This window comes from Balaenoptera ricei, chromosome 12 (assembly GCF_028023285.1).
Source record: "Balaenoptera ricei isolate mBalRic1 chromosome 12, mBalRic1.hap2, whole genome shotgun sequence".
Classification (NCBI taxonomy): domain Eukaryota; kingdom Metazoa; phylum Chordata; class Mammalia; order Artiodactyla; family Balaenopteridae; genus Balaenoptera; species Balaenoptera ricei.
Window position 1 is genome coordinate 27,540,849 of NC_082650.1, and position 17,304 is coordinate 27,558,152.

At 38.3% G+C, this 17,304-nt stretch overlaps 1 protein-coding gene across 3 annotated transcripts in view; it reads left to right on the forward strand.

Annotated features, from left to right (window-relative positions):
* MAP7 (microtubule associated protein 7) overlaps positions 1-17,304 on the forward strand; it is a 161,098-nt gene that overhangs the window by 53,374 nt on the left and 90,420 nt on the right. Inside the window, exon 1 of one of the 3 annotated variants that reach the window (XM_059941127.1) lies at positions 14,761-15,048. The exons of the other annotated variants lie outside the window; for them this stretch is intronic. Coding sequence (XP_059797110.1) covers positions 15,027-15,048 — 22 coding nt within the window. The 5' untranslated portion in view covers positions 14,761-15,026. Of the gene's footprint in view, positions 1-14,760; positions 15,049-17,304 lie in introns of those variants that run through there. 3 annotated transcript variants of the gene reach the window in all.

The following is a 17,304-nucleotide window of genomic DNA, read 5'->3' on the forward strand; positions in this document are numbered from 1 at the left end:
CACTAATGACTGGAGCACAGAAAATCATGAGCAGAAATAGTCTCCAGGCATCTCCTACTAGTTACTGCCTAAATATTTTAAATGTAACATACATTTTTCTGATAGTAAAAGTAATAAATATTGTGAGACACTTAGAAAATGCAGAAAAGGATTAAACTTATTTTTAAATCATCTGTAATCCTACCATCTACATATAGCTATGTTAACATTTTGGGTGTGTGTGTGTGTGTGTGTGTGTGTGTGTGTGTGTATTCTTTAGAAACTCTAGTGTTTGTGTGTGTTTACAGACTTGTCATATCGTTGTGTATGTGGTTTTACAAACTGTTTTCTTTCCATTTAGTGTCAGAAACATTTTTGAAACATTCTTCTAAAACAGTTATAATAGATATCCTCTTATTTGAAATTTCTGTCAATTTTATAAGCAAAGAAATGATATGTTATTTTAATTTGCATTTATTTAATAACTGATGTTAAACAATTCTTATATGCTTGTTAGCATTTTCCTTTTGTGAATTATATGTTTATTTCTTGTGACATTTTCTAATGGAGTGTTTTTTTTTCTTTTTAATAAATAAAGGATACCTACCTTTTTTCTGGCCACATATGTTATAGATATTTTCCCATTTTAGCATTTGCAATTTAATATTGTTATGGATTTTTGTTTCAGTCTTGTTATGGTCTTTGCAAACGGTGATTTCAGAAATCTCCCTATTTCAAAGAGTTGATTTGGGCATGGCTGTTGGTGATTCAGTCAGATCCACACTAAAACGGTTTCAGAGACGAAAGTATGACCTCTCAACTCTAAACTCATGAACGGTGAAGACCTGGTGAACTCTAAGGCCTGAGCTCTGGGGCAGCCTCAAAGCTGGGGCAGGATTAAGCCAGCTCAGAGGCACTCAGCCTGCTGCATCTAACTAGGTCAGCCTGCAGTGGTTCCGTGACAGACTGTGGGACTATTTTTGTCGGTGTTTCTTCTGCCTATGAAAATTAGAATTGAGGAGAGCTACAGATGCTTCCCATATGGTTGCTATTAGTGAAATTATTACAGAGGATTTAATTTGAAAACAAAGTAGGTACATTCATATTATTTGGAGACGTAAAGGCCTGTGAAGGAGACCTCAGCTATCATACCAGCAGTGCTTCTGTTTCCGGGGCAGCTGCTGCCTCTTAGTATGGTGGCCTCTGTCCTGTTCTTGTTCTTCCAAGGAGAGAGCTTCTATTCTGGTGTTGGTCATGATTTTGCCTTCTTCATAATAAAGTACTTTATGAAGGATTCAGATCTAATTTTTTCCCTTTCCTTCCTTCTCCCTACAGATTCCGTGCCCCCCCCACCCGCCCCAGATAGATATCGTCTGGAATTCTGCATACTTTTGGTGATTTTCTCATTGACTTTTAGAGAACTGAGCTGATAGCTGCCCCAGTTTTTCCTACATCCAGGATTTAGAGAGAATTTTCATTTGCAGTCAGCTGTACTTGTTCTTAGAACGGCTTGTTTGGCTATGGCAGTGAGCATGCTGTGATGGTTTATCACTTTAATTGGTCCATTAGATGTACTTGATGTTTTACAAGGTTCTAGGAAGAGGAGAAAATGTTCATCCACAGCAGACTTGTGGAGCCTGCTAATGGAGTTTAACGTCTATTCTTGCCCTTTGTAAAAATGCATCATGGATTCGTATTGTAAAGAATAATAATAAGAAACTTCAGTAGGATTGATCAGTAAGTCATCAAGTTTAGTTATGTTCTATTAAGACAATCAGGTGACCTCTAAATTTGATTTCCCCTAAATTCCCGATCAATATGCTTGTCCCAGTACGTTTGACCTACAAAGAGAATTTACTGCTACAGGGTTTTCATTTTAAGAGAAATATCATGTTGAAACAATATTATTTGTGTGTCTTCTGAAGAGAATCCTTTAATATATATTTTAAACACTGTAATGACATTTGTAGAGTATAACCCAGACCTACTCCAGATTAACAAATATCGCACAAAAGAAGTCTTTGGTCAGGTAAATTTGGGAGACCCTTATTAAATTGCTTACTTACTAAGGGATTCCTCAAAACATTTGATATAATGATATGTGTTGTAATTCTGCAAAATAAGAGACACAATTCATTCCATTTTCCAAATGCATTTACCATCAGAACCCCACTTTGAGAAGCATCACTCAGGACACACTCTTTAGCCACAGTGTAAGCTTTTGTATAAGTGATTAAGAATATCATCATTATGATTAACAATTAAAGAATCATTTAACATAGTTAAACTTCTTTATTTCCCAGTATTTATAAGTATATAAATATCTCTCTTCAAGCATACATGTACGTAAAACATAACCTAATAGACTAAGAAAATGCCTCCTCAACCCAAATGCTTCCATGTGCAAGTTATTGGTAAAGAAAGCAGAGGAATTCAGTCTAAGATTTGATAATTTAGCTGGCAAAGAAATAAGTCCATATATACCAAATGACCATTTTGGGGAAGAGAAGGAAATGGGGAGAGAAAAGTGATATTCTTTCCTGCAATTACAAAAGGCTCTGGTAATCTTAACATGGTAAATTATGCTAGGATCCAACTAAAGTAGCTTTTACTCCCGAATTCAAAATCACGATATTTTACTTCTTAAGAGACTATTTAGTTAGCTTTTATCTTACTTTAGGGAAAAAAAGTATGAAAAACATTTCTGTTTGGCTTGTGTTTAACAACAGCTTTTAATTTGGTTTGAGCTGCTGAACTTGAAGTTTGTCTTGGTCCTGGGAGGGGAATGCTGATTTAGTAGAGCTGGATCTTTCAAGGTTTAGCTTGAGCTAAGAATACAAGTCAACTGACGCATGGTGTGGGGAAATTGCTCCCTGAAATTCCCCCAGCTCATCTCCTGATGCTCCAGATGCCAGATTCCATTTCCTTCTGCCACACAAAGCCAGCTAGTTTCACCCTTAAATTGCTCTTTGCTCAATTTTCGTATTTATTTTTGGCCAGTTTAACATTAAGCATATGAAAGTTTTTTTCCATCTGGTCAAATCAAATTGATTTTTTTCTTCAGAAAAAAAAAATTAAAAAGTTTAAAAATACCTTAAGGTGGGCCACTATGTAAAGGAATAGATTTTTGTATTTCCTCTACATTTTATAGCAAGACAGTTGTAATTTGAATGGAGAAGAAAATAGGTAAGATGCTTGCTTTTCCTTTACATCTTATACTTTAATTTGGAGAAAATGTCATAGCATATTTTTAGAAAACTTTTATGTTTGTGTGTTTTACATTCAGTTTTTCCCAATTTTAATTAATGGTCCTATGAGTAAAGGAGTCAAAAGTTAGATTAATTTTTTTAAAATATCAATAACAAATAGGGATTTAGTGGCCATGGTTTAAAAAAAATTTTTTTTTCTCACATAGCATCAGATCTATAGAAAAGCTGAAAAGTTGCAAAAATAGTTGCAACTAAGAATTTCCATGTGCCCTTAACCCCAATTCCCCAAATGTTAACATTTTGGAAGATTTATTTTTAATTCTTTCTCTCCCCTTCTTAAAAACAAGCACTATCTTTTATATAACCATATTACATTTATCAAAATTAACACTATCAGTGATAATGTTATCTAAACTACAGACCTTATTCAGATTTCACCATTTATTCCAGTGATGTCCTTTGTAGCAAAAGAAAATTCAAGATTGGGCATTGTGTTTAGTTACCATGTCTCTTTACTCTTTAACACTTCTCTGAGCCTTTCTTTGTAGTTCATGATACTGACAGTTTTTAAGCATTTAGGCCAGTTATTTTTGCAGGATGTTCTTAAATTGGGTTTGCCTGATGTTTCCTTATGATTGGATTTAGGTTATATACTTCCAGTAAGAATGCCACAGGAGTGATATTTTGTCTTCAGTGTATCATATCAGGAGTCACATGTTGTTTGGTCCCATTCCTGGTGATACTATCCTCCATCACTCTGTTAAGGTGCTGTCTGCCAGGTTTCTCCACTATGAAGTTACTCATCTTGTTTTGTAATTAATAAGTGTCTTGTGGGGAGATACTTTGAGGCTATGTAAATATTCTGTTCTTCCTCATATATTCACTTATTAGTTTTAGCATCAGTGATTCTTGCCTGAATCAATCAGTCTTATGTTGGTTGCCAAAGAGTGATTTTCTAATTCATCATCCCCTCTACATTTATTAGTTAGCTTTCTACTGTAAGGAAGAACTTTTCCTTTCTCTTGTTTATATTAGTGTGGACTCAGGGATATTTATTTTACTCTGTAGATTATAATGCTTTTCTGTATTTATTTTGATGCTCTAACTGTCCCAGATTTGGACAGTGAGATCTCTTTGAGGCTGGCCCCTGTGTCCTTTATGCATCTCCATTATTTTTTGAGCACATCCTTACTTTCTGGCACAAGGCGTTACAGACTCATCTTGTACTTTCCTTGACTCAGCCTTGGAATCAGCCATTTCTTCAGGAGCCCTGGTTCCTCAGAGTGGAAAGTAATACTTTATAATCCAAGATCTGGGTGCTAGCTGTGCTCATGGCTACAGAAGTACCATTGCCACTAGGCTGTCAGTAGGGCGAGCTCTGTGAAATAGATATATACACACACACCCCTAAGAAATATATGCACACACTCAGTGGCCTTTGTTTTTTGTTTTCTTGTTTGTTTTTTTTTTACTTATTTATTTAAGTGCCCTTTGTTTTTAATGTAACTGTTCCTTTTCTCTGCTGCACCATGGAAATAACACTGGATTAGTAGTAGTAGATCAGGAATTGTAGATTCTGGCTCTGCTCATCCGTTCACTAGTCTTAAAAACTTGGGCAAATCTTTTATGTCCTCTACTTCAGCTTTTTCCATGTTAAAAATTAGGAAATAAATGAAAGGGTGATTTTTAAAGAAACTTCCATTTTTAAAATTCTGTGATTCTATGAATTTAAGATTTTATAGATATAATATTTTCATGAAGTTTTCAGGGAATCAGAAGAGTACCTTAAGCCACAAAATCATTAGAATTTAGATCTAGAAGCTACTTTAGAAATGATGTCTTTCAAAGTCCTCATTTTACAGTGAGATAACCTGGAACATCTACAATGGTAGAACTGTTATAGATCTGCACTATCTAATATGCCAGCTCCTGGTCACATGAGGCTAGTGAGCACTTAACCTGTAGCTAATGTGACTGAGGAACTGGATTTAATTTTAATTTAAGTAATTGCACGTGGCCGGTGGCTACTATATTGGACAGTGCAGCTCTAGAGAGTAATGACTTCATGTCACTTAGGTGCTAGTGACAGAAGCAAAGTAGGATCTTTTGATAGTGTGTACCAGATTAAATTAACTAAACCAGCTTTATCATATACCTTTTATAGTAATTATAATTTTTTTATACCAAAACCTCTGACTCATTAATTTTGTATCAGATTACTTAAATCCCAGAGCTTCAACATGATGATCTATAGCAGTATATTTATTATTATATTTAAAAGAATATTTAAAGACCAGCAACAAATCAAAGTTGACCTGTTTTCAGTAGTTAATAGTAACTTATAGTAATAGCTATAATTTGAGCACTTACTATTTTCAACAGAAATGCTTTGTTAGATCTAAAATGTACTGGCAGTATTTATATTAAATTGTTATTAGTACTTTCTCCAAAAATGCTAATCCCCTTGTAGGTTCAATTATATCACTTATGCTTACAACCTTTTATAAATACTATACCAAAATTTATTTTTGTTTGTTTTTAACGAGAATATGCAGCACAGTTAGGTAGTAATTCTCACACAGGTACTTGTCAGATAACAAATGAACAAGTGAATGTATTGCTACTATCTGAGGATACAGTGGAAAAGGCTGTCTTTGGTGAAATATATCACTTAAAAATTCAAAAACATTTTAAAATGTCCCTAACCAAAGATTCAGCAATTCTATTCTAGAAGTTATTCTTCAGACATTGTTAAGCTTTGTGAAACTCTATAGGCAGCCTTGTTTATAACATTGAGAAAACATAGTCGACCTGGAAAGATGTCCAGAGTATAAAATAGATTCCAAGACAGAGTTACATGAAAAGCTCATTTTTTGGTTTTTTACATATATGTAAAATAAAATAAAAATCTGCAAGAACATATAACTAAAAAGTTAACAGTGGTAATGTCTGAATTTTGACATTGCAGCTTATCTTAAATATTTTGTACTTATTTATTTTTTCTATTTTCTACACTTAATGTTTATCATTTAATTTATAATCTTTTGAAATATACACCCCAATAGCACTGAAAATTGACCCATATACTAGAAGCTAGGTCATTGCAATTTAGTGTGTTTCTTGAGCTTCAGCTATACCCAGAGAGCCTTTCAGGGGGTAGATGGATGAGTCTGATATCTCTGCTCCAATGGTAATGCTGTTAGAGAAGTATAACTGATGTGTTTGTGGCTTAGGAAGGAGGCGAGCACTTTTGTTTGGGAGAATCAAGATAGACTTCATGGAGGATGAGGGCATTTGCCTTGCTTGTTGAAGTATTTGGAGGATTTGACAGAGATGACTGAAGAGACATTCCACATGGGAAGAAGAGTGGGAAGGAAAGAAAGAAGGAAAGAGAAAGGAAAGGAAATCGTGAGGCATGTTAAAGGAATAGCAAATGCATCCATTCTGTAAAAACTCGGGATATCTGGGAGAGTGGTGGGAAAAAAATTCTCAAAGTCGGTGGAAACACATCGCAGTGCTTTAATTTGGCAGGTAACTGGGAGACATGATAGGTGTTTGAGCAGGGGAATGACGAGCTCCTGGAGCTGGTTTTTAAGGTGACTAATCAGACAGATCACAGGAATTAAAGGTGAGAGACTGACAGTGGTAAGACCAGCTTGGAGCCTGAAGGTGGAAACAAAGTGGTGATGCTGGTTTGAGCCTAGGCTGTCTGCCCAATATGTCAAGTAGGCTGCTAAACCCTATTCTGTTTAATGGGAGAAAACCCTACAAAACTTGAATGCTCTTGTTTCCTAGTGATTTGCCACAGTGCCATAAATCTCTTATAGTCTGGTCATGCATGTAAATTAGGTTATAAGATAAGAATTTGTACTTTGGATATATCACACTTGACGTTTTTACTTCCCTCCATTCCCTAACTTCATTATGGCATTCATTACTCCTGAGGACCGTGTAATGTCTGGGGGTAGTAGCTGGGAGAGAAGAGTGAGTGCTCATAGCCTGGAATATACAGTCGTCCTTCAGTATCTGCAGGGGCTTGGTTCCAGGACACCACCACCCCCCCACTTCAGGGATACCAAAATCCACAGATACACAATTTTCTAATGTAAAATGGCGTAATATTTGCATAACCTAGCACATTCTCTGTATACTTTAAATCATCTTTGATTATTTCTAATGCCTAATACAATGTAAATGCTAAGTGAATAGTTGTAAATACAATGCACAATGTGTGGCAAATTCAAGTTTTGCTTTTTGGAACTTTCTGGACTTTTTTTTTTTTTGGGAATATTTTCTATGTGTGGTTGGTTGAGTCCGCAGATATAGAACCTGCAGATGGGGAAGGCCGACTCTACAAGAAAAGGAAAAGGAACCATCAAATTGTGTTTTTTAAAGTCAAAGTTGTAAGTGTTTTACAAGAGTTCCTTACATATATGGATATATATTTTAGTTCCCTGCAATAAAACCTTAGGCATGTTAAAGATTACACTGGTTTGGGTTGAGGAAATTAACAAACGTCCCTTTTGAAACTAGGTCAAGTTCCTTATTTTAATTTCTGATCTAACTCAGGACTCCAGCTGTCAGGCTACCCCATTAATCCTCCCTGTCAGTGAAATCCCCTCTGAAATACATTGTAATTAACTTGCAGGAATCGGACAGCAAAAGATGGAAAGTTCAGATGATATTTGTTTACAAATTTCCCACATGGAAGTGGGCATTTAAACCTTTGAGAAGTCATAAAAAATGCTTAGAAAAATTTGGCAGAGATTTTTTTCCACTGAAAAAAAGCAATTGACCCTTTTTAGCAGTTTCAGCCCCAATAGTCCAGACTTGACAACTTGATTTTGTTGAAATGTTTAGTGAGAACTGTTGCTTCAAGCATAGCAATTTTTAATAACTTCATTATAATTATTCCTAAACTAGTGTGCCTCACAAGTGCCACAGGAAAACTGGTTATAGCTGGTGACATGCCTACAGTGGGGTAGGAAGAGGATTGAGCAGGTTTGATTACAGTGAAGGGAAAAGATTTAGAAGGGAAAAGATTTCAAGGTAAACAAAAATATCTCTTGTTCATTTGGTAAGTATAGTTTTGGCCATTTCTGTGAAGTGTTGACATGAAGGAAAATTGTTTCTGCAATTTGAGGTCATGGAAGATTCCAGGGTAATATAAATGTGGATTTTGAGAAACAGACAAGCATGTTATAACTTACTCCCCTAAAGAAAACATTCATGTGTGGAGTACATTTTTAACTGAATTGAGTGCATTTTCATAAATAACCAGCCCTTGTAGCTTTTGTCACTGTCCAAGGTACTATAAAATGGGGGGCTGAATCTTCTGATCTTCTGCTGAAAAGCAGAATCTTCCTTTTTCAGCATCTTAGAAGATTTTTTTTTTTTTTTTTTTTTTTTATTTATGGCTGTGTTGGGTCTTCATTTCTGTGCGAGGGCTTTCTCTAGTTGTGGCAAGCGGGGTCCACTCTTCATCGCGGAGCGCGGGCCTCTCACTGTCGCGGCCTCTCTTGTTGCGGAGCACAGGCTCCAGACGCGCAGGCTCAGTAATTGTGGCTCACAGGCCCAGCCGCTCTGCGGCATGTGGGATCTTCCCAGACCAGGGCTCGAACCCACGTCCCCTGCATTGGCAGGCAGACTCTCAACCACTGCGCCACCAGGGAAGCCCTCCTTTTCCAGCATCTTAAAGATTGTGGCCTCTGGGGACAATCTAAAGGCAAAAGAGAATGGACCAAGATACCTATTGGGAAGGAAAGGAAACAGTGCTAGTTGCTTTATAAAGGTTGAAATTAACAAATATTCTCCTAAAGCTACACCTACTACTTTTTGAACCCAGAGGAAAAGGAAAGACCAAGAACTAAGATAAAGAGGGGTCCTGGACAAAATGGTAGGCTGCAGTATTCCTAGATTGACACTGGGGTTAGAAGCAGTTCTGATGTTTTCAAGTTAAGACCTGCCATGATCAAAACCAATTTGCAGAAGATAATAAGCTGATGAACTGAATCTTTTAATGAATTATGTATAACAAATCTTTGTGACTTTTAGCTTTTACAAATTTCAGCAGAAAGCATAAGTTCCTTTATAAAATGAATCTGCTTTTACTTTTCAATAACTAAATATGAAACATAAATGAAATCTATTTCTCAGCATTTGCCCCTTAACATAGCAATACTCATGGTCCCAGTGTTTTATATTAAACGCTAAATTCTACAAAATACCAAGAGTTTAAACTGCACCGTTTTGATAACTGTGGTAATCAAATCCAGTATATGTGATTCTTTTTCTGTAAAAATTAAAGTCTGCAGGTAAACATTTTAAATTCTTATAAATAATGAGAATACACTATAAGAGCAATATCTTTTTAGTCCAAGGGCTTAGCCTATCCATGTTCTTTCAGTTATTTGGTAGAACTAGATCTTCATGCATATATTTATATGTTCATTTTTACATGCACACAGATATACACACACCTCCCCCCGTAAGGAGTGCAAAACAAAGCTGATCACACAATTCTCTGTGGAATAAAGCTTTGTTAAAAAAAAAAAAAGTGGAAACGTTACCAGCTATCTCATCATCTCATAAAACTCCTGCTGCAGCTTAAAAGGTCCTGTTTTATAAGAACTGGTTTCTCTATTAGTAGCCAAAAGTTAAAAGAGAAAAATAGGAAAGAAAAAAGAACAAGGAAGAAACAGAGTGGCAAATGAGCAGATCTGATAAGAGAAAACGCTAATGGATAAGAGCTGCCTTGTCAAGATGAGGGCCTCTGCAGTTTCCATGTTCATAGTGGGACTCAGAATGGAGTAAAGAGCTGATGAATCATCATCTCAGCCACAGAGCAGTTTTAGGAGGCCTGCGAGCAAAGCAGTCAGTGAGCAGGTAATGAATGAGCGCACAAAAGGGGAGAAGGTGGATTCCTCAGAGTTCTACAAGTGCTCTGTCAAGTTTGTAATTCACCAGCTCCCATTAAAAAATATTTATATTTCATATTTGTTAAGGATGATATAATTTAGGTTTAATAAATTCATTTCCCCTTAATTTCTCAGGATTTATGTATGTATTTTTAAAACTTACTATGGGGCTTCCCTGGTGGCGCAGTGGTTGAGAATCTGCCTGCTAATGCAGGGGACGTGGGTTCGAGCCCTGGTCTGGGAAGATCCCACATGCTGCGGAGCAACTAGGCCCGTGAGCCACAACTACTGAGCCTGCGCGTCTGGAGCCTGTGCTCCACAACAAGAGAGGCCGCGATAGTGAGAAGCCCGCGCACCGCGATGAAGAGTGGCCCCCACTCACCGCAACTAGAGAAAGCCCTCGCACAGAAACGAAGACCCAACACAGCCAAAGATAAATTAATTAATTAATTAAAATTAAAATATATATATATATAGCAGAGCTTTAAAAAAAAAAGCTTACTGTGTTTTCAAAGTGATTTCCATTCCCGGAAGTCTGAATAACCCATCAGTTCAGCCTTCATCCACCTGCCAGAATTCTGCATTGAAAGTTTTGCTGGATATTGAAAATGAAACCAAAAATTGGACTGATAAGCAGAGGCCTTAATCTTGAGAAAGTAACAACAGTGATGCCTGTAGTTAGAAATGTGCCTCTTTCTAAGACCCTTACTGTGCAGCTACAGTTTCAGATGACACATCATTGACGGTACTCACCGCTCCATGCACTGGGACATAGAAATCTCCTTGAGCCACTTGTCACATAACAAAACCCTCTATTCTCTTTCCTCTCTTGTTAGCATTCAGCTGTTTTTCTGGATGAATGCACCACCGTTCAGTTACACACTGTTGTTCCTAAGGGGTGAGTGGGGCACTGTCTCCACCGTGTCATCTCCTGTCTCTCCCCGCCTGTCTTCTCTCCTTGTGGTACCAGTCGTTTTCCATCAGCAGGCGACACTGGCCTGACGCTTCCTGGGTGCTCAGAAGTGAGAAGTCACCTAGTTGGAGGGCAGATGCTGCAGTAGAGCATAGCGTGGGGATTGAGAGTCTGCCACTTACTAGCTTCCCCAAGTTACTCTACTCTGTATATCTATCTGAGTTTCCTCATCGGTAAAATTAGCATAATAGGGTGGTTTGTGAGGTCAGACCAGTTCCTACGTGGATAGGTCATTAGAGTAATGTCTGACATAACAGGCAGTCAACAAGTTTAAGCTGTTATTTCCTATGGCAGTCTGTACTTGAGAAGGCAGATTTTTTTTCCCACTAGCCCTTCTCTTTCGTATCTATAACCCTCAGATATGCACCCATCTGATCACAGCGTGGAGGGGTCCACAGCAGGAGAGGCAGCGTGGAGACTTGCTGAGGAGTGGGTGGCAGGTAGAGAGAGAAGTCTTGTGGGAGTTAGCCAGATGAAGGGAGGAGAGTAATCTTCAAGGAGTAGTGGCAGCATGTACACGACTGACGGGAAGAGGGGAGCTGAGTGCAGCAGAACGCAGCCGAATGCTGTCCTCTGTAAGGCCAGAGAGGAGAATGCGAAGCAGACAGGCAGCAGGTACTACGGAGGTGAGGTGAGAGAAGCAACTGTGAGACCATGAAGAGCCAAGAAAACGTAGGCATTCAAAGCAGTTACATGATCAGATTTGTGTTCTAGAAACATCATAGCTGTGTTGGTGACTGGGTCTTGGAGGTCAGGATTTGGACGGCCACAGAACAGTTAGGAGATTCTCATAACGCCCCCCTGTCCCCTCAAAACTGGGTGCCTCTAATCTTCAGTGAGCTGCAAGATAGATAACTGAGCTAGTTACATTTGAGTCTGAAGTAAGAATATAAAGATTCCGAGGGAGGGAATGAAAGGATTTTTTAAAATTTGCTAATAGAAGTTATTTTTTGTTTGATAAATTCATGGTTCCTATCTTTGTTCTGTTTAAATGAGCTGTGAGATAATTCAGAGTATCGGTTCTAACACTTATGGAGCCCTACTGAATATACAGGTGTGGAATTGTGGGAATAGGTTGATATTTTAATAACATGCCTCAAAAATTCCTGAAATTAATAGCCAACATATTTCTTTGGCTAGCACTTATCCTGTGTCGTGCATTTCATTGCTTTAATTGGGCAGAACTGGAGAATTCTTCTACTTCTTCAGACATTTAGGCAATACTTGAGTATTAATCATATCCCAGCCATTGTACCAAACGTGAGCACAGAGAAATATGTAGGCATGTTTATGACCTCCAGTCCCAGCATTGTGAACCTTGACCTCCGTTTCCCGTAGAGTCAGTTCCGTGTCCCTCTTTGCGGCAATAAGGTCTCTGGGGAAGAAAAACAACAACAAAACAAAAACAAACAACAAAACAGAACGACAGAGCGATCGGAAGCACTTTAAGTCTGTTTCCCCCACCTCGGGACGAGGCCCCGCTATCCAGCCTCCCTGCCACACAAGCCCTGCTTGAAGGGCAAGCAAGAGGAGAAGGATTTGGAGCCACTAGAGCTGAAATTTTTTTTTAACCCAGAAGTAATTTTGCCCCACCCCCACCCCAATTGTCTTTGGCGATGTCCAAAGACACTTTCTTAATGGTCTCAACTGTAGGGAGGGGAGTATGTGTAGGCAGTGCTATTAGAGACAGCAGGTGGGGGCTAGGGGTGCTGCTGAACTTCCTACAATGCACGGGAAAGCCCCATCCCCTCCCCTGTCACCCACAACAAAGAATTATCCCGGCTCAAGGTCAGTAGAACCGAGGCTGAGAACCCCTGCACTAGAGATACTGTCTGTATTTATACAGGCTGCTTTTGAAAATGTAAGCAACTGATGGGTGGGAATGATGGTACTTAGGCAGCTGTGATGCTCGGCCTCTGGAGGTGCTGGGATGGTGCTGGCTGCAGCTGGCATTCCACTGGCTCCACTAAGCAGTCTTTAGTTCCAAGGGCATTAAAAAAGGTTAATTCCCAAGTCTAGGGGGTGCTTGAATTCTTTTTTTTTTTTTTAACATCTTTATTGGAGTATAATTTTTTTACAGTGATGTGTTTTTGCTTTATAACAAAGTGAATCAGCTATATGTATACATATATTCCCATATCTCCTCCCTCTTGCGTCTCCCTCCCTCCCACCCTCCCTATCCCACCCCTCTAGGTGGTCACAAAGCATCGAGCTGATCTCGCTGTGCTATGCGGCTGCTTCCCACTAGCTATCTATTTTACATTTGGTAGTGTATATATGTCCATGCCACTCTCTCACTTTGTCCCAGCTTACCCTTCCCCCTCCCCGTATCCTCAAGTCCATTCCCTAGTAGGTCTGTGTCTTTATTCCCGTCTTGCCCCTAGGTTCTTCATGACCTTTTTTTTTTTTTTTTTTAGATTCCATATGTATATGTGTTGTGCTTGAATTCTTACATCTTAGAAATCCCATGCATCCAGTCTCTTTACTGGGTCAAGTCCTACTACTCAGAGAGGCTTGAAATGACTTATTTTCTTCTAAACAGTGTATTTCCTTTCCAGATTGGGCCCACTGATCACCCAAACTCATTAAATTCATTGGTTTTAAGCAAAGTATTCTGGCTCCCATGTCACATTTTAAAATTCTCTAAAGGCACAGTGAGGACTGGATCCTTTGTCCTCAGTTTCCCCTCTGTGCTCCTAGACAAAAAGTCCTTTTAAAGACATGCCTAAGGGCTTCCCTGGTGGCGCAGTGGTTGAGAATCTGCCTGCCAATGCAGGGGACACGGGTTCGAGCCCTGGTCTGGGAAGATCCCGCATGCCGCGGAGCGACCGGGCCCGTGAGCCACAACTACTGAGCCTGCACGTCTGGAGCCTGTGCTCCGCAACAAGAGAGGCCGCGATACTGAGAGGCCCGCGCACCGCGATGAAGAGTAGCCCCCGCTTGCCGCAACTAGAGAAAGCCCTAGCACAGAAACGAAGACCCAACATAGCAACCAATCAATCAATTAAATAAATAAATCTTTAAAAAAAAAAAAAAAAAAAAAAAATTTAAAAAAAAAAAAAAAAAAAAAAAAAAAAAGACATGCCTAAGGTAGAATGGTGATAGAAATGTTGAATTCAAAATTTATAATGCAATTCATCACTGGCTAAAAGAAAAAAATTCTGAGGATCTATATTTAATTTATCCAGAAATAATCTCTAAAACTTTAGTGTTTATATTTATTCTTCCTCTTCTCTCTGGAGACCTTCAGAATTTTTCAAAGCTTGCTAAAGCAAGTCAATCTTTTGGACCCTCTGAAGGGCAGCAAAACTTCATTTCATGTGGTTTCTCAGCGGCTCCATGAATGTTCTCAGTGAAGGGAGTGAAAGCACAGAGGTCTCTCTGCTTGACTGATTCTAAACGACGGCCTCTTTCACATGCATTTGGTATGGGAACAAAATGAGCCATAATCTTCAGGGTTTTAAATGCCATTGTTAATACATCAGGAAACCAAAAGGCCGAAGAATCTGGAAAAACAGTAAATAACATTTAGATGATCTTGGTAAACAGTTGTTCTAATGTGTTTAATGCATATCCTGTTTGGGGCCCCAGCTGAGTTTGAATCCCTGAGGTTGAACTGGTGTTTAACAACCATTTCTTAACCAGGAAAGGCCTCCGCTACTCCCAGCCCACACCCATTCGAGCTTCACTGGCTCTTTTGAACAGAAGCCTTTCTCAGTTTTTACTTGGTTCAGTGAACAAGGTTACTGTTTAGAAACAGTGGCTGTAGAGTCGTATGTCTCCTCACTCTTTTGCCTTCCTCCTGCGTGTACCTTGAGCCGTGTGAGAGATGATACTTGGGATGATTAAACGGCCTCTTCACTGATGGCTTGGTCTTTGCCCGGCTGAGGAACTCGAATCTGGAAGATAGAATATGTTGCAGCATATTCAAGAAAGAAGAATTTTAGGATGGAAGACACTAAGCTGGCCTGTAAGTTCTTGGGATCAAAATGTGTTTTGAAACTCTTAATAAGGCAAGGCAGGAGTCAGGCAATCTTTAAACCAGTTTTGACAAATTAACACTTAACAGGGTGAAAGTACAGAGTAGGAAATCTTTTAATAAATCCTTTTGTTTTGGGGGGAGGGACTTGGTTTTAATGTTCTAAGAAAAAGAAGTGGAATTTTAATTAAATGAAACAATCTTTGTTGTGATCTATAGATGATGGATTTATACTTCATTGTCCTGCAGCCATGTGATAGCTTCCATGAAAATTCAAGGCAAACCATATTATTCTCCATCTTCCGTGTTCCCACTTTTTTTCTTTTGGCAAAAAAACAATGTGCAAACCCTGAAACAACTTCTAGGGTCTCCTTGAGTGCTGGATGTAGCAGTAGCAGGCTTTACACACAATTGCGCCGCTGTCCAAAGAACATTTTAGCACATAATTTATTGATGATTTCTTATTGCTCTTAATATTTGTATCTGGATCAGATCATGAAAATTTTGAGAAATGATTGCTTTTCTATTTTCGAGGGGTGTATTTGAGGAGTAGCTAGGGTTTTTTGCTGATTTAAAAAAGGTCATACCTCGCTTGCCTACCTCTTTGGTTTTTATTTAGGTTTTTTTTTTTTTAATCAGAAACATTGCCTGCATTTTCCTCTCATATCTTTCCTTACCAGAATGCTTTTATTCACATGGCATGTAAATAAGTAACTCACATATACACTTTACAGAAAAAACTATAGTCATCAGAATCTTATGCCCTACAGTTTGGAGAGGTATTTTTATCACTGTATTTTCTTCTCTAGAATTTTCTTTATATACTAGATGCTTTATCAGGTTTAATTTTTAAGAGTAATAAAATGCTTTATTCACTAAATTATTTGCCCTTTTAAAATATTATCTATCTTCATTTTCATAAATAATATTTGCAAACTTTATAATAAAAATACATCTAGGAAAGAAATGTGAGTTATACGTAGTTTCAGTAACCATTAGGGAGATAGATTATGGTATAAATAAGTGGTTTGCTTTTGGTGTTTTATGATGATAAAATATGGAGTTAAAGTGGCATATTGGGAATATCTTTGGAGTTGGAGCCAAGTCTGCCTTTTAGCTCTGACACTAGTTCTGTGACCTCAAACAAGTTATTTATGCTCTATTAGTATGTCAGTATCATCATTGTACAATGGGAATAAATCTCTAATTTTCAGGGCTGTATATATACTAAAGAAGAGGCAAAATGCCTCCCCTAATGCTTGGTTTCCCAGAAAAAAAATTGGTGTTACTATTATATGTATTTGTTCAGTTAACTCACTTTTATCAGTAAATTCATTTTGCACTTAATGAGTCAAAATAGACATATGTTTCTGGGTAGAAAGCATATTTACATATAGTATTCAAATATTAGGATAAGACGGTTGATGCATAATAAGCATTGGGTTTCATAATGAATTATTTAAATGTGATAAATAAGATTGCTTGAAAAAGGGAATTCCCTGGCGGTCCAGTGGTTAGGATCCCACTCGTTCACTGCTGAGGTGAGGGTTCAATTCCTGGTTAGGGAACTAAAATCCCATAAGCCACGCAACGCAGCCAAATTAAAAAAATTTTTTTTTGCTTGAATCAAATGAAATACAGGTTGCTTAGTAAGAAAATTGGATAAATAGCCAATAGATAAAATTTATATTGAGGGGGAAATTTTTTTAATCCAGAAAATTGGTCAAAAAATCTTAGATAAGTGGTTTAAAAATACTAAATTATTCTTAGATGCTGGATTTTGGTCTCTTCCAATTTCCATCTTTTAATCTGATATTGAGTAGAGCTTAGAAAAGTAGAAAACATCGTAGCTTCATGTTTCCAGAAACTAAAATTTCAGTGTAAAAACCTTAAACTCCATTTGGGGTGGAGGTGGAGGGAACTGTGCTCTATACACTCCCCACGGCACCCCTGGCTCATTAACGAAGGTCCATCCCGCTGTGGGAGCAGAACCTGTTTCCACCGTCAGGCTGCTCTGGAATAACTATAATAAAGTGTAAGAATGACACCCCACTCCCACCCTAACAAAGACTGCTTTCTGTTGTTATTGGCCTGTTCTCACCTTAGTACTTAGCACCAGCTGATGCCATAATGTTTATTGTGCTCTCCCACACTAGAATGTTTGCTCCATGGGGCCAGGGGGTTTTGGCTCTTTTGTTCACTACTGTATCCCAAGCACCGATTACAGTGCCTGGCAACCATAGGCGC